Source organism: Chanodichthys erythropterus, chromosome 11, assembly GCF_024489055.1.
Source record: "Chanodichthys erythropterus isolate Z2021 chromosome 11, ASM2448905v1, whole genome shotgun sequence".
Taxonomy (NCBI): Eukaryota; Metazoa; Chordata; class Actinopteri; order Cypriniformes; family Xenocyprididae; genus Chanodichthys; species Chanodichthys erythropterus.
Window position 1 is genome coordinate 27299946 of NC_090231.1, and position 26607 is coordinate 27326552.

Sequence of the window (26607 nt, forward strand, 5' to 3'; positions counted from 1 at the left end):
TGCTGAAATATAATAAAATAACGGTTTGTATTTTTAAAAACATCTATCGCGTAGCGTTATGTGTAGTGAGTTGGCTCACGTGATCCAAGTTTCGCGCTTAGAACTTCCGTTAAGGGAGCATAGTGAGTATCGATGCTACCTGGTCTTCACGGTGCATTGTGGGACTTTTCAGGGAGCGAACGAGTGCCCTGAAAGGATTCTGCGATTGAGACAGCCCTTAAAATGGTAGTAGGCCCTTAAACAGCCCTTAAAAGCTAGTAGGCTATATCGCATGTGAGGATGCTGCAATTGTTTCTACACATATTTGTAAATAGCTTTGTTCATTCAAAAATGAAAAATCTGTCATTAATTACTTACCCTCATGTCTTTCCACAACCATAATGGTGCGTTCACACCGGACGCGAATGAAGCGGTAAGCGCGAGTGATTTACATGTTAAGTCAATGCAAAGACGCGAATTGACATCCTGCGGCGCGATTCGCGCGAATGAAGCGGCGCGAATCGCGAATTGAGCGATTCGCGCGAATGACGCGATTCGCGCGAATCGCAAGTTGAAAAATCTGAACTTTGGCGAATTTCCGCGCCGCGTTAACCAATCGGGAGCTTGCTCTAGTAGTGACGTGACGTAGCGAGCTGAGGCAGAAATTCGAAACAACAATGGAGGACAAAATCATCGTCGCTGTACATCTTCATACATTTATAGAAACAGAAATAAAAAGGATCGTGTTTGAAAGAAAGTGAGTGAGGAGGTCGGACAATCTGATAAGTTGTAAAAAACGGTCTTTACTCAATTTGAGCTATATATATACATATATATAAATACATATTAAGACTACAAGCCAACTAAAGACGACCAATTGAGCTTATTCACTGTAATTTACAATTATTTCCCCACTGACAAGTTGTGTTTATTCAGAGGAAGTGTGCAGAAAGCAGTGGGAGAGTCTGGGACACATAAAGGAGCGGGAGAGCCCCTCTCATGACGCGAATTCGCGTCTGTTGTGAAGGGATTTTCACGCGCGAATGAAGCGAGTAAACTCAAAATGTTCAAGCGTCCAACTACGCGCGAATAGCGCGATTTATTCGCGCAAGTCGCGTCTGGTGTGAACACAGCACTTTCATTCATCTTTGGAAAACACAAATTAAGATATTTTTGGTGAAATTTGCGTCATTACGTCACGTCTGTGTACATAAAGAAGTCCCAGCTAGTAGGCTATATCGCATGTGAGGATGCTGCAGGCAGCCAAGTGGATCATTTATAGCCTTTTCTCACAGCTCTGCAATAATTAAATTTATCATTTTGATGGCGGATTGTAGTCCAGAAATGTCCAGCGTTTTTGAACAAATCAAATACATATTTTTGTAGCCACTTAGTCGATGTAATCAAGATACGACTGCTCTATTTGGATCTCTTCCGTAGACATCAATTCATATCCAAATTATAAACTTTTATCACATTAGTTCTGTGATCATTTGAATATTTGTAAGACAGAAATAATAATACTGTGAGGTTGAAAACTGTTTGTGAAGCTGTTCATACCTATTCGTGACATCTGCCCTTTCAGGCAGCGCCAAAGCGGATTAATACGGAATGTTTTCAAAGGTTTAATAAACAGACGAATCGTTGTCATTTAGGAATTAGATCGTGTGGGTGTTTGAAACGAGATCTCTTAACGATTAGTGGTGAAGCTCTTATGCAACGATAGCAAATGAGAAATACTTCTGATAACACATGCACTGGGCCCCGTCATACGTTTCAGGTGAAGTGGAAAGCCCCTGCCTGGTTACTTCTCACTGGCTGTCAGAGCGCAGCTTGAATTCAGGGCGAGGAGTTTTATTTTTGGCATGGAAAAGGGGTAGGTCACCATGTCCTGTTGCTCTGTTCTACTAATCTTACCCCACCGCACTCACACGGAGTTGGACCCTGCAAGACGCACACTTAATTGCACAGCAATACTTGCACAGGTAAAAACAAAAACCGCACAGTTTAGCTTTCATTAACAGTTTGACTGTGATCTGTTAGTGGGTATCTGGTGCATGGCACTGTGAGAGACATTAGGCCTGTGCTTAATGTGCTAACTAGCACTTCAAGAGTCAAAGTGCCTGCTTTAAAACAACTGAAAGCTGCTTTTGTCATTTAACATCTTTGTTTGGCATAAATAATATGAATAGCCAGTCTGTTGCATTTGAGCACCTTGTATTTGTATTTCGCAGTACATATTACCTGATATTAATTTCATATCTGTCTGTTCATCTCTTGCAGATCAGCATCATCTCTCTCTTCTGGCCTCACTGTAAGTCTCACAAATGCTCTTAATACTATCATCATAGCTGGAAGTATTTAATTAAAAATACTGCAATATTGCATGGGTTAAAAAACACAATAACAAACAGTACAATGATTTAGCATGAAGTCTGTAAAAGAAACGTTATGGCGTTATGCTAATAGAGCCTAAATCAAACAGGCATGTCTCTGGTCTTCAGCACTCGGACAGGTCTAAGGAAAGCACACACTCACAACAGACCTCAGAACAGTTCATTAACCAGACAGGGAATTCACTGAGGTCACTGAGTTAAACATGTTTGACAACCAGATACACAGTAATGCAAGATAAGAAAGATAATTATCTATCTTATATATTGTAAGATAATTATTAAATGCTTTCTGATCAAAGTAGTTATTAGTGTCATTTCCACCTCTGTGCTGTTGCTGTTGTGTGAGAATTGAGTCTGGGGTGTTTATCTTATTGTCGTTGCAGGATGTGCAGTCTTTCAGTGAGCAAAAATAAAACATAAGGCAGCTCATGATCACATTTCAGGGACACTACTGCCACACAGGCACAAGAATACACACAGATACTAAAGTAACCCAGATACAGAGGGAGTCACAGACTGTATGTACATGCAAGAATATTACAGTATTAATCAGAATTTAATGATATTCAGTATAATGGTCAATTTGATAAATTCTGTCATAGGTAAAGATCATGAACTTACTATGTATATTCTTATAAATGTAATGAATTGAAGAAGACAGATGTATAAGAGTATGGACAAAGAGACAAAACATTCACCTGAAAATTGACCTGAAAGTTTTATTTGTGACAAATACACCTTACATTTGTTTGGTAGATTGGTTTACATGGGTTGACTGTTTTAAGGCTACTTAACAGCATATTATTCACTTATATGGAGACAATATTCTAGAACAATCTTGAGAGAGGAAAGAAAAATAAATGAGAGCAGGACGGCGAGAGTAAGAATGTTCAAAATGAAAATGCTAATTAAACCAAAAGAAACTTCTTTTTTTTTATCAGAAATCATTCAAAAAGTGTGTGTGTATGTGTGTGTGTTTACACATTCTGTAAATATGTATAATATGAACTTGTTAAAATAACTTTTACCCATTTAAACAAGTTTTTAAAGTTTCAGCTTGATTTTCTTCACCAGTAAAGCCACTCAAATTGATTGCGGCCTTGGCACCATTTTGATTTTAAGTAAAATTAGACAGGCAGCAATTAAAATGAAAAAGTTTTCTATTTTAGTTTTTTGTTGTTGTTGTTGTTTTACAGTGCAATAATTGAAGGACGGTGATCACATCAGCATCCTGTCTTCAGACATCTTTGTTTCTAGCAGCCAGCTAAAGAGAGAGAGAGAATTTTTTTTTGTTTAAAAACATTTAGAGTTGGTAGTTATTTTACATTGACCACAACAATGAAAATATGTACAAACACACAACTCCTTCAGTCATAAATCGTAAACCCTGCAAGTAACCCTCAAGTAAAAATGCAAATATTAAATTAGCTTCTGGGTACAATAGGCTTCAAATTCATCAAATTGTTATTTAAAGGGCTAATCCACCCAAAAATGAAAATTCTGTCATTAATTACTCAGCCTCATGTTGTTCCACACCCATAAGACATTTGTTCATCTTCGGAACACAAATTAAGATATTTTGATGAAATCTGAGAGTTTTTTTTTTTATACCCCATAGACAGCAATTTAACCACCGCTTTCAAGTCCAGAAAGGTACCAAAGACAAAATAACTAAAATACTAAAATAGTCCACGTGAACGCAGTGGTTCAAACTTAATTTTATGAAGCAACGAGAATACTTTTTGTGTGTGAAATCAAAAAATATTGACTTTATTCAAAAATATCTTCTATGTCATCTTCTATGTTTACGTTCAGCACTTCCTTGTTCAACGTCAGAACACCGGCTCGATATTGGCCGGCTCCTATGTCAGCATCACACACATGCATTGTGCTGCTCACATAAGTAGCATCGGCCAATATTGAGCCGATATTGGCTGGACTATTTTAACAATGTCTTTAGTGGTGGTTAAATTGCTGTCTATATCTATAAAAAAAACTCAGATTTCACCAAAAATATCTTAATTTGTGTTCCGAAGATGAATGAAAGTCTTACGGTTGTGGAAAGACATGAGGGTGAGTAATTAATGACAGATTTTTCATTTTTGAATGAACAAAGCTATTTACAAATATGTGTAGAAACAATTTTCACTCAGAAATTGAAATTAAGTAGAAAGATTGAAAATTTTCTTGCTAAACATACTCATACTGTTTTATTTACAACTTATTGTAAAAAAAAAAAACAATTCAGTATATATATCCCAAATGTATGGAATCCCAAAAAATGGAATCCAGATGTTTGAAATTTTTAAGCATGCATTAAGCATGATGATGGAGTGAAATTCACAGTTCATATGGAGAAAGAGAGATCAAGTTTAAAACCAGAGTTAGCATTCAGTCTGAATTGAAGTTTTATTTTTAATACCAGACATGTATTTGTGGCTTGTTTTTAATACAGGTGTTGAAATGCTGATGGCTTTAAGTTATGGTAGTCAGCCTAATCTGCTTCCACAGCAGTACCCTCCCCCTTTACTGCCAAAACCAGGGAGAGACAATGCCCGTCTGCAGAAACTTCTGAAGAAAAGTGGCAAAAAGAAAGTCGGCTCTTCCTCTCAGACACCCATCCCATTCCGATCAAACCTGTCACCAGTAAATGAGGCCAGCCCTGACCTGGAGCACAGTGACCACTCCACACCTCCAAGAACTCCAGAAATCCCTCTCTTTAGCAAGACCCTCGAGTCTCGATATTCCTCCAGCAACCCTTTCTGCGGTCACTCCCCCTCCCCATACCTATACCCTGCCAACAGCACATACTACAGTTCCACACCTACACTGTCTGCGCAGTCATACTCTTACCCTGCCCGATCGCTGGAGCACCAGATAGCACCTCTATACACATGCTCATCTATCCTTTTTGATGATGACTCAGAGCAAGCCACAGACACAAACCCAGATACATCATTTGAGATAACCTTTAGTCAAACGCTTCAGTCCAGTTCCTCAAGAGTAAGGACGGCGCATGGCACATTCGGCGAACAACAGACCTATCAAGACTCAGTGCAAATACAAGCTCCCTCTTTGGCTCCAGTTCGACCTCCTGCTCCAAATTTGACATCAGCCTGTGCACTAGGATCCCAGACACAACCATCAATCTCTCAAGTTCCAGTGAGCCAATCCAATGTGAAAGGATATAAAAACGTTGCACCTGCACTCATTACTCACACACCTCTCACAAATAGTCACGTCATGGAAACAACTGGGTCACAATTCAAGACTTTCACAATGGAAAAAATAGCTGCTTTTCCACAAACAAGGATTTATACTCCAAAAGCTTCATTTTATGAGATATCAAAGCCCCCTATTCAAGACTCCTGGGCTTGTGCTTCAGCTTTTCAAGGAGAAATACCATCAAATGCAAAACTTTCAGTGACAGATGTTAAACAAAATCCAGGGACAAGGTATGATGTTCAAAAACCTTCTAGTCAGATACCTTCTAGTCTAGATACACATGTTTTTGAAGCTTCTGCAGATAATCAGCCCTCGTATGCATTCAACTCTACATTATCCTCCACAATAGAGGCAGCGGTCTCTACAGAAAACCATCAGGGACCCACACCTCAAAATCACTGGCTCCAACCTCCCTCATCATTTAGTGTAAAAGCTCAGAGTGCAGCAGTTGATCATGATGATGGCCTTAAAAAAATCGCTGTGGATAAAATAATGAATTCCATTCCAAATGGTGTTGTGTTCGCCACAGGACTCAAACCATTCATTTCTCATGCCTATTCTGAGGAATGCTTGACACCAAAGATTTCTAAATGTGAAGTTTCCTTATCTAAGACCCTTGCTGAGGCTAGTAAGTCCAGCTCTAGAGCATGTGAGGTGCTGACATCTACAGTTCCAGAGGAGTATCCAATGACTAAAACTGAAACTTCAGAAACCTGTATAATGACACCAGCCAAGTCTGTTCCAACAGATGTAAGTCAGGAAACATCCATGCCTGCCCCCTCCCGAAACTACCAAACACCCAGTACTCCTGCATACTGGTCACCAAGACCACCAGCACGGTTTGTAGGCAACCAGAAGCCATTGCAAAATGAAACTAACGTCTCAAAACGAAAGTCAACATACTATGGTTTGACACCTGCTGAATATGTTGCTTATGGTGGAATTAAGGTGAATTCGCTTGGTGATCTATCTATCTCTAAGCCTGAAGTACCAGAAGATAGAAAAAACATGACACATGAGAATTACATGTCCAAAACTCCAACCAAGACATCTCAACAAATGCTTAGCATTAAATCTGATTTCAATGCAGAGAAATCCTCTGCGGATTCAGAGGCTTTACAAACCTCAGTGGCAGTGCTGCCCTCGCAAATCGCAATGACAAACCAAGCAAAGGTACTAGTAACTGACAAAGCTGAAATAGAAACTATTAATAATCCCACTTCGGAAATAGCAGATCCGAGTTTAAAGGAACAAGAGACAATCCCTGGGGTACAACCAAGGCCTCTAGCTTTAAGTCCTGAAGATGCAATGTACCATGTGCTTCAAAATACACCTTTAAGAATGGCTGTAACCCCCACTGCTGTAGCAGAGGCTCCAAGACAACTAATTTCAGGATCTACAGACACCCCTCCTTTTGCAGCAGAGGGGAAAAAAATGCCTACTTACCCTTTTCCCCCGGTGCAATCAAATATTCCGAACTCAAATATAACCGGATTGTTAACAAAGAATTTTTTGTCGGTTCAAAATATCCCATTGCAAACAGTGCAGTCAGAGAATGCACACAGATCTATATATCCAACAGAAAGTTTTAATCCTGCATCAGTGAAAATGATGCAGTCACACGTTTCTGCAAATCAAGAGCAGAAAACAATGCCATGTTTTTCCAAATGTTCTTTAGAAACTTATTCTGCTATCTGTGATTCTTCTTCTGCCACCATTACAGGCAATCAAATCCACAATATCACAAACACCAACAATGAAGGTTTTACTGTAAATAAAATCGCAACAAAATCAACCAATATCGGAGACTCTAGAATGCCATCTGCAGACACCAGAAGTTACACTAAAGTCCCTCCAGATATTAAAACTTCAGCCCTCTCAAAGCCAGAGGAAACTAAATCTACAGCACACTCAAGGTTAGGTTCATCTATCTTTACAGCCCCATCAAAGACAGAAATAACCAGACATGAAGCCTCATATATGTCTAATGCAGCCAATCCTGTAGTTTTGCCCAAATCAGATATATTTAATCATCAAAGTCCCCCTAAAACAGATATATTTAATACCGCAAGTCCCTCTAAACCAGAGGCGTCTCAACTTGCAAATACATTAAAATCAGATGTAGTTCACGCTAAACCAGGAGCAAATAAAAATGAAGTTTTATTAAACACAAATTCAACACCTCCTTCCTTGAAATCCACTACTAAAATGAACAAAAACACAGAAGAAACCAAAGGTCAGCCGATGCAGAAACATGACAACAACATGGAATCTATTCTAAGCCCTTCCAATAAAAGAAATACATCATCCAAAATCCCCTCAGATGGACAGATATTTTCACCTGCGCCTTACAGTGAGGCTCTAGTCACCCACTTAGCAAAGGATAAATCTTCTAAACAAGACAATGTTATTGAAGATTTAATACCCCTGAGTGGTGTTATAAAAGACCCATCTATAGATTTGGAATCAGCCATGCAGGACTCCAATAAAACCAACGCTGCAGCTAAAGTTAAAGTTGAATCTGAATCAATCAATCCAACAACACTACAAAGCAATTCAAAAGCAGTGATCAAACCATTAAATAATGTACATCAAGACACCAAATCGAATATGGATAGCATGCAGTCCAAATCCTTAAAATCTGACACTCAAAAGGCTTTACCGTGTTCAAATGTCAAGACTTTTCGAAAAGCTCCAAGTTCAGAAAACAGTCTTGCTGCCATGCTTCTCAAGGCCGCCAAATCTCTACCACTCTCTTCATCTGAAGAAAGCTGTGCTAAATCCCAGACAGAAGCCAAAGCATCTAATATGGATTTAAAGGCACAACATATACCTGCTCAGGATTGTATCACAGATGCTGAAGTTAAAGTGTTAAAGTCTGATACCTCAAAACCTCAGAAGTGTTCAAAAGATGCATTAGCCACTGAAAGACAAAATGAGGCTGTAGACACTGACAATGTCAAGTTTAGCAAAGAGCCTTCCTCTGAACCCACACCAGATGATCAGAAGAGACTAAATGAACCTAAGGGTGCTCAGAAACCCAAAGGCCTGAAGGCCAAACTCAGTGGCTGGACAAGGCTGAAAAAGCACATGGTTGTTGAACCTGATGCCCCCAGTTTTCCAGAGCCTGATGAAGAGAAAAATGCCCAGAAAGCAGATATAAAAATAAGTAGTGAAGACAAGTCTGCAAGGGCCAGAGAAGAGTCATTGAGTGGGCAGGATATGGTAAAAAAGAAAGATGAGCCCAAGGTAACAAAAATGTGGGATGCTGTGCTTTTTCATATGTTTGCCACAAAGGAGAACATTATGAAGCAGATACATAGCAACAAATCCGAGGAAGAGCGGAAAAACATAGAGAAGGATGGCCAGTTAGTCCCATCCTTCGTCCACCGTCTGCCCATCCTTCTCTACAGCCCCCGCTTCAATGCCCGGAAGCTGAAGGAGGCAGCTGCAAAACCTCTCAACAAAATAGCTACAGCCTTTGAAAGAGGGCTGCTAAATCGCAAACAGAAAGGTGAAGAGCCGAAAGACTTCAACAGAACAGCCAAAGGATTCAATACATCTACAGGAAAAATGGCAGATGTTTGATGGAATTTCAAATGTACAGTGTAAAGTTGATTTCAACTACAAAATGACCCAATTATGTAGTATTGTAGTGCTGTAAAAGTAACTTCCTTTTTCTTTATGAAATCAATGATGAGACAAACAAACTATGCACTGCACTCCACTCTGAGCAGTGCAGTAGAGGGCTGGTCAGCAGAAATCGAGGCCAAGTGCATTCCTTCATTGAGAGGGCGACTGATGGGTGCAGCTGTTCGGGATGTGGTGAGTGAGGAAGTGAACAAGGGCTGAAAATGTAAAGGTGAGAATGATCAAACAAGGAAAGTGGCTCAGAGAGCGCTGTGGATGGATCCTGGATTTAAGTTTGCTCACATCAGCTGAGCTGGATGGTGTGAGCAGACGTGTTTTGAATAGAGTTTTAGAACGTGACGTCCTAAACGGTGTCAAGAGCTCTGCTCAGAATGATTTATGGCCGTGTTGTTCATTTCAAAAAGGTCAGAGGGAAAGTGGAAAGTGGAAAGGTATAACTAGAACATGAAGGATGGAAACTGAAAAAAAAGAAAAAAAATCTCAATTTGTTGATCATAAAATAAGACCTTAAAAACTAGTTTCAAATGTGTTATTTTTCACTTTTTTTAGGTTTAAAACCATTTGAGTTTTGGATGTTTTCTTACACATTTCTAGTGAAATGTTGCAAGTGATTTCATGCTTATGGTTTCATTTGTTGTTCGGTGTCACAAATATTCATTAGACTGATAGATATAACAACAGGCATGTGACATTTACAGAATACTACCCAGGGCTGCAAGGGGAAAAATTTGTTTATATATATATATAAAATAAGCTGGTAATTATGGAAGCCTTAGTACTTAAGGGAACTCTGTTGCAAAATCCAGCTGACTGCAATGTTGTGCCCTTTACTCATGCCACATGCACATAATAGTTCAGCTTCGACATGATTCTGAGAATTACTTCTGCATAGCAGGAGAGAACGGGTTAGATATATCTTAAACACTTCAAGTGAAACCAGCACAGATTTATGCATGATAACAGTGAGAAACCACAATAAACACTCTTAAACAATTAATCATCATGCGCCTTACCCTGTACACCCATAAGTTATTTTAATATTGCTAAGTGTGTTTGTTTCTGTAGATAACCAGTGGTATACAACCAAGCCAGGGCCGGATTAACATAAGGGCTAGGTGGGGCTGAAGCCCCAGGGCCCGCGGGTAGAGGGGGCCCGTGATTGGCTGGAGGAAATGAGATTGACAAGTCATAGGTGTTTGATTTGTGTCTAATAAAATAACAAGAAAAAATGATTGGAAAATGTGCCTGACTGATAAATCATCGTCCAATCAAAATCACTTTACAATTCGTGCCATGACATCGGGAAACGCCTCTTTGCGTTATGCTATCTCATGTAGACTAGAAATTTGGCCTTTATTGCTTTTTCAGCCTCGCTGGTGTTCAAATGATTAAAAAAGTGGTGCGCAAAAAAGGAAAAATAAGCTTGAAAGGGAGAAAAAGGGATGCTAATCTTACAGCAAAAATACCAAAACTAACTTCTTCGGTTCACATAAAACATCCGAGCCAGTGGAAGACCCCGCGCGCAGCGGCAGCTCACAATTATCTTCACCCACCGACACCGTCGCCGATCTGTGTGCTTTAGACGTTGAAAAAGGTGAGATAGCAGCTGCAGCAAGTTATTATTCTTATAACGAGTTAAGCCCTATTCGGATAGTAATTGTTTCTCATGAAAACGTAAGGTGTTTTCAACATTTACAGTTTACGAGTCGATTGATTTTATTGCCGTTTGAATTCACAATGTCAGTGTTTTTCTCCCATCATCATCATCACCCGTGTAAAAACCCTGAATTAACTTTCCTACTGTTTTTTTGACGAACACCAATGTCGAGTGACTTGTCTCCACTATCTGCCTTTGAAGCACATTCTATCAGTTGCAGTTCTGGTGCCTCCATCCGTACAACTCGACCTCGACACATTCACATTCACATCACACGTTAACACAGCGGTAGAGTTACTCACGGGACACTGCACAAAAGTTCTTTATTTGCATGTGCTTTAAAGCCCTGCCAGTTAAACATGTCATTCGTGTGCTGTTCTATGCGCTTTTTCTGACCCCATACACCCGAAGCGTGCACACAAACTTAAGCCTGTCAAACAGCACCTGACTACTGGACTTCTTTCGCGTCAAGGTTTACATAAACACAGTTGGTTATGTCTGAAGTCAGTTGAGAAAATCGGACGCGTGCAGGTCGTGACAGCATCCTAATAGTTAGCATGCGGACCCTTGTCCCTAAAGGGATAGTTCACCCCAAAAATTAAAATCCTGTCATCATACTCACTTTCAAGTTGTTTTAAACCTGAATGAGTTTCTTTCTTCTGTTGAACACAAAATAAACTATTTTGAAGAATGTGGGTAACCAAACAGTTGCTGGTCCCCATTCATTTCCATAGTAGGAAAAAAAATATATATAATGTGGAAATCACTGGGGACCATCAACTGTTTGGTTACCCACATTCTTCAAAATAGTTTATTTTGTGTTAATAAGAAGAAAGAATTATTGTGTCAGCAATATATGCAATACAATTTCAAAATATGTTAAATATTTTATGTTAAATATATTTTAAAATATGTAAAATAGCATGGAATATTTAGTGTGCTTGTGCTTATATAAAATGATTTGATAAAATGAAATTTGTAAAAATATAAAAATAATAACAATAAAAAACAAATTCTTGTGGTACAAGACACTGTGGCTTGGCAATCATATGAAAGGGGGCCCTTGGTGTTGCTATAGCCCCAGGGCCCAATGTGTTCTTAATCCGGGCCTGAACCAAGCTAATGTACAATAATTTTAATAAAGCATGAATTATGTCTATGTATGTAGTAATGAACATGCTGAATTTATATTTTGTTATTTTGAATAAAAGATTTGAATAAAGAAAATACATTTCTTACTTGATCCTTAGTTTATGTCATCAATGAAGACCTTCTCATACTTCCCGTGCCCATTCTCAACAAATTTGTACCTTTTGCCAGCTGATCCCTGAAAAGGTAAAGATCAAATTACAACCTTTACACCTCCAAAACCAAGTGAAGAGGACTTAAAACTGCGATTTTCCGCGATTTTCCCTCTTTGTCGCCATCTCTTGTTTGAAACATGCATTTGCAGTCATATGCGGAACAGTTATCTGTACGTGCGTTGTGCCTCGGCACAGCTCGTCAGCGCGGATGAATCTAATGCTTGCTGTCAGTCACCGAACCATGTGGATACTGAACTTCAGAATCACAGATTCTACGTCTTGAAAGTATGACAAATATACGAAATTTCACTGGAAAATATCATCTGAACAAGTAAGTAACATGTCTGCCACTTTTGTTCTGACCAACTGAGGAAAAAAGCATTAGGCTTACAATAAATCGTGCTGCCAATGATGATTAAATCTAACGATCGCTCGGATCATGACAAACCAAACCATGCTTCAAACAGTTGTGCAAATTATTATTACTGTTATATTGTTCTCAAATCGTTAATGTTAACAACATCAGCATTATTATGACTGTTTATATTAGCATTACCTGTAGATTTCAATTTCTGTAGCCACTCAACAGTTCCAAAGTCTTTTGCTTTTTGACTACGGGTGAATCTCCAGTTGTCACTGATGATTGTCATTTGGATCTTTCTGGATTACAATCCGCCATCAAAATTATGAGTTTAATTATTTCAGCTGCTGTGAGAAGAACAGGCTATAAATGATCCGCTACCAGCTGCATCCTCACGTGATAAAACCGATTAACCTGGACTCCTTCCTTTCTGTTTACGGACGTGACGTAATGACGCACAGAGGAACTGCTGCATGCTCAAATTTCCCGCAGAAATTATATTACTTATTATAAAACATTACAAGCTTACCATTGTGAATCTAGCTAAGATAATGAGACACTGGCTGGTTATGTACTTGCTCAAAAATTGATTTTGGATAATTTTTAACCAAAAAAAGTTACGGACTGCAGCTTTAAGTAATAATCTAAACACAATTAATGCCTAACAGAAGTTTAGAGGAAGGTTTCTGTAGGATTGGTTATGGTTTAGAGTCATGAGGAGTCTTGATGTACCTTTGTGCATGGTTTATCCTGTGAAGAGGCGTCTCCCAGATTCTCCCACATGGATTTTATGTTGCGCACCTCACCAGGCTTAACATCCTGACACTTACACACAAAGAAAGATAAGAAATAAGATCAGTTGTTTTTTTTGTTTTTTTTAAATTAGTTCGTCTTAACCACTAGATGGCGTCATTGAACAACATGCTTGTTTCAGGGATTTCTCTCATCACATGACCACTGCATGAACTTTATCTTTACAAAATTATATCCAGAAAACACATACACAACAGCAGTCCAAAACAAAAAAGGTCACAAAACAAAGCAGACATCAGATATTTTAAAATTGCTGACATTTTCTAAAGCTCTTCCACAGTAGTTTAATGCCCTTGCAGGACTTTAACCCAGTGGACCCCAGTGACATTTTGAAAGAGTGAGAAACCACCTAAATCCACCCACTCAACTACTGTGTATGGAGAAAAAGAGAGATAGGATTTTTTTTTACCTTATTGAAAAGGATGAGAAGAACAGCAGACACAAGAAAAGTGGAAAGAAGAGAACTAAAGTTGAAGAAAAAGAACATAGAGGATACAAAAGATTCAGAAGGAAATTAACTATTAGCAGGATTCAGTAAAGAATCTATGCAATTAACATTCAGAGACCCATAAACTTACAGCTGCTTTGCAGGAGGGGCTCTTGCTGTTGACATCAGAGTTTCCTTTCACCCACTGGTTAATTAGATCTGCCACGCCCACCTTCATTCCATCTGTATCCTGAATCAAAGTAACTAGTAATCATTTATTCATTCATTTACTCACTCACTCATTTTTTATTAAACCTATGGTGGCCGAGAGAGCTCAGCGTACTGCAACTGAAGACAACACCAGCAAATTAAGAAAACATCTTAATCGGTTTGACAACACGTGCTGCAAATACTCACAACGCAACCTAATACAGAAACATGCTGCTCATAAATACAACACACATATGTTGTAAAAATAAAAATGAGTATATTAAAAAATAAAAATCACTTTTCAGGTCATTGACAACACCACTGATGAGTAGACATTGAACAATCATGTCTCAGCTAAACTGTTAAAAATCAAAAGTTGAGAAAACTTAAAAGTGTATGGCAACAATCTGTTGGAGATTTTTGAGTTTTCTCAACATGTTGTAAATTGAACTTGTTATACAACAAGTTGATCAAACTCAAAAATCTCCAGCTGGTTGCCTTAAACTTTTAAGTTTTCTCAACTTTAATTTTCACAGTGCATGTTCATCACTACTTGGGTCCTTTTGAAACATTTCCGTTGTGGTCTGTGGTATTTACAGCACATTTCTGTTTTTAGTTGTGTTGTGAGCATTTTCAGCAGATATTTTCTTAATTTGCTGGTGTTTTCTTCAGTTGCAGCGCATTGAGCTGTGTGCTATTTGTAGTGTGTTTCTGTATTTGGTTGCATTGTATTTGCAGCACATGTGTTGATGTTTTCTTAATTTGCTGGTGTTTTTTTGTTTTTGCGTGTATTTTCTTCATTTGCAGCACATTGAACTCTCTCTGACAGACTGATGAATGTGCAAAAAATTCAGTGCTCGAAATGTGCCGATACGCACCAGTATGCAGTAGGAACTTTTATATTTTAATCTGTAACTTTTTTTTTTTTTTTGCATACTGGCACTTTTCACATGTTCTCGCAGAAAATGAAAATTCTGTCATTATTTACTCTCACATTGTTCTAAACCTGTATGACTTTCTTTTGAGGAACATAAGAAATAGGGGTCTAAAACAACACTTAACCCTTGTGAATTTTTGTATGGGGGGGGGGGTGACAGAATTTCCATTTTGGGTGAACTATTTAATATACATAATAATATGTTGATAAACTGTAAATGATGATTATGACCATATGAACCTTAGAGGACACAGCCTTCGCTGAATTCTGATTCCAAGCTTCTCCCGCCTCAAACAGGGTCTTCTTAGCAGATACGGGCTCTGGTGGTGTTGGGACATCCATCAGCTTGACTACGTTCCCCTCTTTATTGCACTCCTGTACACACACAAAAACATACTATATGACCGGAAATATTAGGCAATATCTGATTCACAGCAGAGGCTATGTGAAAACACCTGCTTAACTCTCAGCAACAAAAGCAAAGTAACACCTGGATTCACATTACATACATTTGCCATGGGGCTTTTACACACTTCCTGACAGGTAACAGAAAAACAGAGGACCTAAGCTAAGAACATGTTTGAGTGAGTCAGGATGACTAAGAGAAGAGGTGCCTGGGCATGCATGGTGTCCGAAAGCACCCGGCAGTGAGATCAGAGTGGTAAACATCAGAGCAGGTGTACGTAAGCGCTGGCTGTGGTAATAAGAGCTGTATGTATAACTGTGCAGGTGCATTTACAGGAATATATATGCAAAAAGCCTAACTATAAAATTGACATTATACAAGCGCATGTGAAGGTAATTCACCTCAATGGCATGGTTGTACTGCTCCAATCTACCATCTAACTTCGAGATGATCGTGGGAGGCTGGGTCTTCTTTATGCTGTTCCTGTTTTCACAAACAGATGAAACATTACCTAAAGCACCACTACTTTTCCAAGAAACATCATGTCAGAACAAGCCGTGACATGAAGAGGACCATGACTGATAAAGTACTGTGAGATACAAACAAAAGACAAAACAATGTGGAAAAGAATAGCCAGGCTTCTGAGATAAATGTGAAAAACGACAAAACAATCTTTCATCATTGTGTATTTAGTTAAAAGGAGAAGGATACATAGAGAGAAACGTGTCATGTCATGTATGCCTGCCTGCCTGAAAGGTGAACCATGTTGTTCATTCATGAATTAATCATTCATGTCAGATTAAGCAGAAAATCCTGATGAACCCATGATGTCATAGCACAGGACAAAAAAACAACAATCCTGCCCCTGCTTCTTTTCACACTCCATATTATGAGGGGGATTTTTTCTGCAATCCTATAGTAAATGACTTGTATCCATTCATCTCAATGTGTACGTGTGTTTCTGAAGTCTACTTACTTTTTTTTAACGGAGCGATTTAGAGACTCAGTCCTCTCAGTAATCTGTAGATTAAACAGTAAAGCAACATTTATTTGTAAATGGATTCAAAGTATGTGAATCTTTACAGGCCTAAGCATGAAAATGTTTATAATATTTTGTGCAATGTGTCCAGGCAAAAGGGAAAAAGTGAAATGCAGTGCAACTTCATTGGGTAACAGATGATGATTGCAAAAAATAAAGCCATACTCTGTCAAGATGTTGACTCTGTCATACTCTATTGATGTTGTAAGCAGATTTATTTCATAATTTCTTTGCTGGGGGCCTTGTATCTGGCTTTGTTGATCTTGTAAATCCCTGTAGCTGGGATTTTGTTCTTCCACAAGAAGATTCAGTTTTGCCCAACATAATAGGGATACATTCATTCCCAAAATGTCTTCCTGCCACCCATTTCCTGTGTTTTTAAAATACCATCACCATATGTGTTGTGAAATTTCAAATTAAAATTTCCTGATGATTTACTCACCCCCATGTCATCCAAGATGTTCATGTCTTTCTTTCTTCAGTCGAAAAGAAATTGAGGTTTTTTATGAAAACATTTCAGGATTTTTCTCCATATAGTGGACTTCAATGGAGCCCAAACGGTTGAAGGTCAAAATCACAGTTTCATTGCAGCTTCAAAACGTTCTACATGATCCCAGACCAGGAATACGGTCTTATTTAGAGAAACCATTGCTCATTTTCTAAAAAAAAAAAAATAATAAAAATTATATACGTTTTAACCATAAATGCTCATCTTGAACTAGCTCTCTCCTTCTTCTCTATTAGAATTCCAGCAGTGTAGACACTGCTAAGTGTATTACTGCCCTCCACAGGTTAAAGTTTGAACTAACTGTTATATACTTGCACTAGCATATTGTATATGACAATCTAGTTCAAACTTTGACCTGTGGAGGGCAGTAATACACTTAGCAGTGTCTACACTGCTGGAATTCAAATAGAGAAGAAGAAGAAGAGAGTTAGTTCAAGATGAGCATTTATGGTTAAAACTTATATGATTTTCAAATTTTTTCAGAAAATGAGCGATTTTTTTCACTAGATAATACCCTTATTTCTCATCTGGGATCGCTGTAAACTGTAGTTTTGACCTTCAACCGTTTGGGCTCCATTGAAGTCCACTATATGGAGAAAAATCCTGGAATGTTTTCATCAAAAACCTTAATTTCATTTTGACTAAAGAAAGAAAGACATGAACATCTTGGATGACATGGGGGTGAGCAGAAATTTTAATTTGAAAGTGAAATAATCCTTGCATTCATCTTTTAATATTGTGTCATCTTTTCTAAAATCTTTGTTAAAATTATTTTATTGTATTTTATGTATTAATATTAATTTATTATTATTATTATTATTATTTATTTTACTTTATGTATTTTATTATTTTTCTTTTCTACCCTTAAGTCCACCAGGGGGTGGGATGGGTTTTAAATTTGCACAGTTGCTTTTTGTTTTATACTACTGTTCACAGAAGAAAATTCAATAAACAGTTGTTAACAAAAAGAAAGTGAAATAATCCTTTAAGAACTGATCTGCTGCCTTTAAATTAAGCCTTCCACACTGATATATTTGTCATCATAAATGTTCTTCTTACATAAAAAAATGGTTCATTTAATGCTAAACTTTATCAGGATTAGTTTTATCAGAACATTGCAAAAGTAAGATGAAAAGGAATATGAACGTAGACATAAACAGAGCAAATGCAAAGCAATTATAACCACAGCTTTATGAAGCAAGCATAAGGCAACAATTCTGTCATGCACATGCACATAGTAAGCAACTCACCGAAATTGTACCTTCTGATTGCCAATCCTCACCCTCAGCCTGAAACCAGCAAGCAAAGACAACACACACATACAAAGCACCTCAGCAATGTAAAGCACATCACCACTGCAAGGAAAATATCAAAACTACACACAGCACATGAAAGATGTCAGAGTCACGGAAACAGGAAGATACCAGATCCAATTACAGAGTGAAAACACCACTGAGCACAATGCACAAACACATTTTTTGTACACTATGTCATGTTTTATATCAGGCTGAGGACCAACAATTATCTGTTATTCATAAAGGTGATTTGTGCCATTTCTGTGCTGCAAACACCACCAAACTGCATGGCAAAAAAACTCTTTTCCCGGCGCCCATCTTCACATCGTATGTGCATTAAAGCAAAAAATCACCCTACATTAATTATTTAAATATTTATAATAAGCAGATACGAGTTGTGTTACAAGCGAAAGTAAACTGGCGGGACAAGAAAATTGGATATGGTCAAAGGATCAGATCTGTTCATTAAGCCTCGCAGTGTAAATGGAGCCTATACAGGAGCCACAGCCTCTGTGATGTGATGCCAATTGGTTGTTTTATTTAAAAGACGGACTTACTTAGCCAAATACGTATTGCGGTTTCTCCCATTCATAGTAATATGAGTGAACCATCCTGATACATATCAGTGTACTGTACTGAAGACCTTGATTTGCTGGTTCAGGTGTTTAATAAGGATTAGAGCTAAACTCTGAAAGACCCCTAAATCAGACCAACACATGCGAAAAAGCATTTATGTACACGTCATTGACTCTATAAAACTAATCTTTCCAGACGTTGTCATCTGTTTTGCAGCTCAACATTGTGAGTTAAATAATAATAGGTCATTAGAAATCGATTAGTAAAACTGTGTTAATGATAATTTGAATACTGTTTAACAAGCATGAGTGGACATATCTGTAACAAATCTTGAATTATGATGTGATTTTGAAGAGTGAGGTGTCTGATGGTGACGATGTCATACCATGTAGGAGGGGCTCCTGGGGCTGAGAGGACTGAAGGGCTCCTCTGGATCTCCGCTGGATATGCTCAACCTCTTTAACTTCTCCATCACATCCCTCCTCTTCTTCTCTCTCTCCTCCTCTCTCATCATTCTCTGGACCTCCTCATGAGTCTGATCCTCCGTTTCTCTGTGCTGGACCTCCTCATGGATCTGATCCCCCGTTTCTCTGAGCTGAACCTCCTCATGAGTCTGATCCCCCGTTTCTCTGTGCTGATGGTTCTCCTCACTGTTCTTTATAAACACTTCCTCCGACACACTAAATACAACAAGATTGAGAAAGGGAAATGATTCATGAACAAAGTATTCTACTGCAAATGCATTTGTTTTATTTATTTATTTTTTACCTATCTGGACTGCTGAGAGCTGCTGAATCCATGTTACTCTGTATCTTCAGTTCTCTAAGTAAGATTAAATGGTTTGAACTCAGGAAGGATATTTGTTCTGGGGAAGTTGTGAAACTCATGTGATTTTATCATGTCATTTCTCAACACAGACCAAACTCTATTGCTGCCCAATCATTGGCACATTTCAAACTGTTCTTCTGCATTGCTATGTCTCCATAGTGCATGTCAGATGTTTTTTTCATAACTCTCTGATTCATTGTGTTAATTCAGAGAAGGATTCGTCATACTGATTCAAACTCCTGAATTGCTCTTTTTGAGCGATTTGTTCAAAGAATCAGTCAAATGACAAATATTTGTTGGCAGTCGGATTACATCTCAAATGTTTATTTGTATTTTTTTTGCTCTTTTAATATAATCACAATCAATTTAAAATGCAATCTCACATTTATACATCAGGTAAAATATTTTTTCTTTTGTTGTGGGGCTTGAGATTCAACAGAGGAAAAGCAGTGCAGGAAACACTGGCATAATCAACATAGAAACTATGCTGGTTCACACATTTCTACAGATATTTTTGCCCATCTAGAACAGTATGTGAGTTTGGGTGGTAAAATGCTCACGGGAGTGATGAGTGAGGTAAGCAGACACATACTGCTTTAAATTGTGATTGACAGGATTGGATTAATAGGCTCCTCCCAAACTGCCATTTTAGAGCTCAGTTTAAAAATGATTCACGTTATCTTCAAGTTGACACCCTTATGTTAACTAACTTTCTTTGGTAGACTTGTCTGGCCCAAGATATCGGTTTTAATCTTGTTCCTCTGTCCTTCCTAACAGCAGGTGTCTTCACTAAATGTCAATCATCACTTAATTAATCACTTAATTATCTGATTAACTTCAACACTGTTCCAGTGTTACTTTAACACACTGTAGAGTGGACACATATAAGTGTTCAATAAAACTGAACACTTTTGCTGTGGGGTTAAAATGGTTAAAGGTGTAAGATAAAAAAAATTTAAAAAAAAAAAAAACATTGTGTGACATATTTTAACAGTAATACACCGTAAATTAATTTATGGCAAGTAAATTGTAGAAAAGCAGTTAAGTTTAAAACCTAACAGTCAAATTCACTAAACGGAACAAGTTAATTTCACTGAAATATTAGTGAAAGATAACAGGAAAAAGTTATGTGAAGTCAATAACTGATCAGGAGAGTAAATGCTGAAGTGTTATTTTATGTTTTTGCACAAGATAATATAGAAGTTAGTGTTAGTGTTTCTGATGGGATTTAAAGGGGTTTCTGTTGTCTGAGTTTTGGGGGTTACCATTGTGTTGAAGAGTAATAAGCTGTAAATTAACAGTATTTTACTGTTATTTTACAGCACATTTTTTTACAGTGGGCTACAACAGTAGCCTAAATAAATATAAGTATAATGAATAAAGTTTTTAGAGCTTAAACTTAAAAGCCTTTTATAGCAAATTTACACAATAACACAAGCATATTCACTTTCTAAAGTTTGAGTTTTAAAAGCTCAATAAGTACTGCATAACAAGGATGACCTATAATACATTCATGTGTTTGAAGTATTGAAAATAATGGCAGTGTCTTTTACAAACAGTAAATTAATGACATTTTTTTTGTCTTAGCTGTATTCTTGAGAAGTGTGTGCCTGTCTATGCCTGTACCTGTCATTTATTCTCCTCCCCTCTTGTCCATTTATGCTGTGCTGTCTCCCATTCTGTTGGAGGAGGACTGTGGAGGTGTAGGATATCTTCATCTCTACCTTCTTTTCTCTCTGTAAAAACAACAGATTCAGAAGCTTGTATATTCGCTGCATGAAGTAGGCAACTTTGAAAGACTGATTTTGATGCACGACTGGGTTGAGGTTAAATGCCGCCTTAAATATTGTACCTTCTCATCCATATCACAGCTCTGATTTTGTTTTTTCCAGAAAGGTGATTCATGACCTTTCATCCTTCTCAGGTCATCCTCCTCTGCACACCACCGTCTGATCTCTCCCTCCTCCCTCTCTGCTGCCTTAATGTTAGCCCTTCTTTCCTGCTCTCTAGCTCCCCAGTCTTCATCATCACCATCCTCATCCAGGTTTTGCTGATTTGAAAAGGAGGGTTGAGTCTGTATAAATGGGGTGCTGTCCTCAATGTCTATGCTTTGTTGAGCAGAGCTGGAACGGAGCTGAAGTCTTGAGTGACGAGAGCCGTTGAGATGTGTTTCTATATCTTTATCTTCCATTTGTCTCTGTTTGCGCCTGCTCAGATGTGTCCAATCACTGAAGCCTTCATCTTCTTCCAAAGAGGATTGACAGCTTGGAACCAGATCATTCTGACCCCTAACAAACAATGAAACACTTTCAGAATTGCCTCTAACACAGATATCAATATAAGAATAACTATCTACTTACAACAGTTGAGTCTGATAGAATAGAATAGAATAGAATAGAATAGAATAGAATAGAATAGAATAGAATAGAATAGAATAGAATAGAATCAAAAGAACAGGTGTGGTCTTGTCACATATACAAACACAAACTCACAAACAGATTAACACAACACAAAAAGACTGAGAAAGTTGGCTTGAGCCACAATCTGGGGGTTGAGATTCCATGGAAACAAAACAAATACACACAACACAGTTTCTTCCTGGTATTTGATGAAGACTGGAGTATGCGTTTAGGTTTTTGAAACTAACTGGTTGTCCAGAGGCTGTGCAGTGCAAGGGCTGTCCTGTGGTGTCCCAGTAGCTTGAGAAGCCTCAGAAGAGGTACTGGCTCTTGCACGTCGTCGTCGTTCTCTCTCTATTTCTTCTGCATCCTCCAGACTGCGCTGAGCAGTGATCCTGTATACACAAAAACAATTAATGTAATGAATAATGACAAATTAATTATAATATTCATAATTTCTGTTTAAGAAAAAAGGTAACACTTTACAATAAGCATGAACTAATAATGAACTGCACTTATACAGAATTTATTAATCTTTGTTAATGTGAATTTCAATATTTACTAATACATAATTAAAATCTTGTTAACATTAGTTAATGCACTGTGAACTAACATGAACAAACTAGCGTTAAGGAAGATTAGTAAATACAGTAACAAATGTATTGCTCATGGTTAATTCATGTTAGTTAATACATTAAATAATGTTTAACTAATGAACCTTATTTTAAACCAGAAAAAAAAATAAGATCACTAAATCAAGATATATATATATAGATATATCTTCAGAACAATAGCGCATCATCATAACTATGACAGTGATAGGGGGTCATCTGACAGAAGGTAGGGTCAAAGATGGACAGGAAGTAAGTTAAACATGGACAGGAAGTGCAGGGTTTACACTGACAGGAAATGGCTCACTGGCTTCCTTTTATGGGGGCTGACATTACAGGAACTAAACAAAACAACTGAAACAACAACTTTTACTAAATGTTTACAATAATTGTGCAGAGGTGAGTGATTGCCAGGTAGTTTCCACAATCATTCATTAAATCACAAGTTTTACTGAAGTCTCTTTTGCTATACACATTACACACGCCTCTGGGAAGCAATGCGCTGTTTGCTAATATTGTCTTTAACATGTCCTAAATAAACAACTAAGGTGTTGCAACTTTACATATTTTAACTCTACTGCGCTTATCAGACAATCATTCTCAATGTCCTTCTCTAAGTAAACAGTAGTTCAGGAAATCTTAATTCCATGATTGCATTATTTTACACATGGATACATGGAAGAAGAAAAACACATAAATCTCTCTAGACTGTTGTGGTTAAAAACTTAGTACTTAGTAAATTTGTCCAGCCACTCAAATTCTGCTTACACATCTGAATCTCTTACAAATCACATCATATTCAGTCAAGAGTACAGCCTAAATCAATAGCATCAATAATAACTGCACTCTTTCCTTTGTTTAATAAACCCAGTGTGAGTGGCTGGGTGGTGGAACGGCTCAAATTTTCCGGCACAGTTTAGAGGATCTCCAGGTCCTTAGGGCAGAGTTGGAGGGGGGGTGCTCTGTATCACAGAACCGACAGATTTTGAGCAGGGGGTGATCTGATGATGTCACCACCCTCAGGAAAATTCCAGTAATAAAAGAAGCTATTGAAGCCTGTCATTGCCATTCCACATGATGTCATGAATTGACTCACCATGTGCCGTGTGAACAACAGCCAACTGGGACAGGGCTTTGGGACAGATTTTACTTTAACTACAGACACATCCTCAAAGACAGACACACTATCATTTCATGACATCACTCAAAACTATGTAACAACACTATTATAACCTCAAAACACCTGGGAAGCCTTGATGATTTGGATCTCATTTCATCTGCATCTATGAATTCTTTGACCATAGACTTTGTATGAAATACAGAGTGACCGCAAAACAACAGACAAGAACTTTAACCCTTCCTCCTAAACACCCTGATAAACAACAGAAGGAACTCATGCTCTGTTCCCCCTCTTGACCCCTCTGTTCTGCCTGATAAACTGTCTCCATGAAAGTCTGGTGCTACTCAGCATTTCTAGATAAAAACAGATAATCACTATCAGTGCGATAATGGTTTAAAAGTCATGATTTAGGTTATAAAAGTCAGGATTTAATGCATACTCAATTTAAATGCAAAGAAACTGGTGTGACTGTAGATCAAAGGCTACACCTCCGACCAAATGGCCACAAACAAACAAACACACACAGACACAAATGAAGAACATCTCACCTCTGGAGCTTTTCCAATCCCTTTTTGCTGGAATGTCTTCGTAGGATTGAGCTGGACATGTTTATATGTTTCACTGACTGAAGACGATATTTGGCTGAGTGTTTCTCTGATTCTCTCTCCTTTCCTGTCCCCTAAAGGGTGTGAATGTGCTCCCCCTCTTTTACTGAGCAGGATTTAGTCAATCTCTCTCTCTCTCTTTCTGTTCCACTCACTCCCTTCCTCTGTCTCTCTCCATGTGTTTTTCATTCAGAGCTTTGAAACTCTGGCTCCTGTCTTTTCCAGTTCTCTCTTCCAATCAGCAGAAAGCTAACCAGTCATGTGATGGTCCCTTGGGAAAGTAAGATGATACCACACACACACACACACACACACACACACACACACACACACACACACACACACACACACACACACACACACACACACACACACACACACACATATGCACATCCACACCCCTAAACAATAGCATTACGGGACCACTAATAGTCCATGTGTTGTCAGACACTTTTCAGAACAAATATATCCACATGCTCTGTTTACCTGCCTAAATAATATACAGGTAGCCTGGCTAAGTACATAAGTAGAGATAAGCTCATAAGACTCAGTTTTAACTGCAAACTAAACTGCCTAATAATTCAATATCAATATAATGAAAATAATTTTAATTACCACTTCACGTTGAGTCAAAATAATTTATATCTTTTAGAGGGCATGATGTGAAGATGTCATCAGATTATGCCAGTGTTCAGATGTAGTCTGTACATCACACTTCAGCAGTATCATAGATGGACACCTAGTTTATATAACATTGATAGTTTAATAGTTACTTTAAACACCATGGATTAATTATTTTTAATTCTTTAGACATGTACTTTATAGTAGGCCAACACTTTTTTTCTTTTGAAAATATTAAGTAGTGTGATTATTACTGTAACAGTCTGGCTGTTTTCCTTTGTGACCACTAGGGGTCATGGGTTGTTGTACTTCAGCTTCACTGAGTGACTCACTGGCCACTTTATTAGGTACATCTAATCAGCCAATCATATGGATGGCAGCAACTCAGTGTATTTAGACATGTAGATATGGTCAAGATGATTTGCTGAAGTTGAAACTGTGCATCAGAATGGGAAGAAATTTGATTTAAGAAGGGTGACCATATTTTGATTACCAAAAAACAGGACACTCGGCCCGGCAATGAGATAGCCTACTCAGATGATAGGCTAATCGAAGTTTACTCAAAGATGCCTTATAATTTCAATACATTTAAAGTATGCCTGCTCTGTATGTATAGAAAACTGTTATATTAAAAAATACTATCTATAACCAAAGACACAAATTCAGATAGGCTTCTCGGAGGTTAATCAACATGTTTTATTATGACAAGTTTCAAAAATAACGAATGAAATAATGATAGAAATAATGTCTCTTCTGTATTAGAAAAATAAATAAATACCTCTGCTAGCTATATTAGCAATCCAAATTTAAAAATTGGCTCTCACAAACTTACAAAACTAACAAAAAATATCTATCTTTAGTTTTCCTCTTCATCCTGTTTTTCTTCCTCATCCTCCCTTTGTCCATCTGTATTTTGCTGTAGAGCTGATCTTTCCCAGCAGTTTTTTGTTGCTTAACAAATAATGGCTTGGTTGAACATCGGCCTTTAGGTAAATTAAACTGCCCATATCGTGTAAAAGTACACAGCCCACTTTGTCTGAATGGAGGTACTGAAACGCCTCAGAGCTTTTCAGGTTATTAATTGCATTCCCATCCACCGCCATGGAATCAATAAAATAAGAAAAGATCTTGGATGTTGTTATGCTGGGCCATATCGACATGTTGTCCGCCCATGATGTTACCTTACTTGGATGCGGAATGGTCAAAACACCATTTATAACCAGCTTTTCGGTCGAATGTTGTCATTCCAACGCCATTTTTGCACCACTACTCAGCCTGCGCCGGAAATTCTTGGCAGAAAAAGGAAGTAAACCGAAAGTGCCCGGGAAACTTATCTATAAAAAAATGTATATAGGCCTATCAGCTGTTACATCACAAGGCACAAAGGAAGAGCACGAGCTCTTGAAATGAATACACTGTTACCTAAGTAAACAACTGTAGTTTAGCCATAAGTCAGCCGTGACGCTGAGAATATAGTTACCTTTATGGAAAAATCCACTAATGTCTTGAGATACAATGTGAACTAATATTCTCAGATGCACGTGCAATCGCACATGTCTGCGAAACTCATAATGTATGCTCCTCCTTCGGAAACCGAAAATCTCAGAAACCGAAAATCTCGTAACACTGGTCAATTTAA

General features: G+C 38.0%; 2 protein-coding genes across 5 annotated transcripts; one reads left to right on the top strand and one right to left on the bottom strand.

The window, feature by feature from the left end:
* The first annotated feature begins 1929 nt into the window (after positions 1-1929).
* On the top strand, positions 1930-12139 carry LOC137031304 (mucin-2). The gene is made up of 3 exons (XM_067402198.1): positions 1930-1964; positions 2263-2293; positions 4831-12139. The coding sequence occupies exon 3, from the start codon at positions 4839-4841 to the stop codon at positions 9186-9188; it is 4350 nt and encodes a 1449-aa protein (XP_067258299.1). The 5' UTR covers positions 1930-1964; positions 2263-2293; positions 4831-4838; the 3' UTR covers positions 9189-12139.
* Positions 3071-24482, bottom strand: lsp1b (lymphocyte specific protein 1 b). Of its 4 annotated transcripts, XM_067402199.1 has the most exons (14): positions 24291-24482; positions 22260-22406; positions 21465-21900; positions 21239-21348; positions 19553-19606; positions 19170-19464; positions 18164-18202; positions 16343-16386; positions 15768-15849; positions 15201-15335; positions 13965-14063; positions 13306-13398; positions 12148-12235; positions 3071-3639 (listed from the first exon to the last, which is right to left on the bottom strand). In XM_067402199.1, the coding sequence occupies exons 1-13, from the start codon at positions 24347-24349 to the stop codon at positions 12155-12157; spliced, it is 1674 nt and encodes a 557-aa protein (XP_067258300.1). In that variant the 5' UTR covers positions 24350-24482; the 3' UTR covers positions 3071-3639; positions 12148-12154. The 4 variants fall into 4 exon arrangements, with proteins under 4 accessions (XP_067258300.1, XP_067258302.1, XP_067258301.1 ...); XM_067402201.1 differs by lacking the exon at positions 19553-19606; XM_067402200.1 differs by lacking the exon at positions 18164-18202 and having other exon boundaries at positions 24291-24477.
* Positions 24483-26607: the final 2125 nt, after the last annotated feature.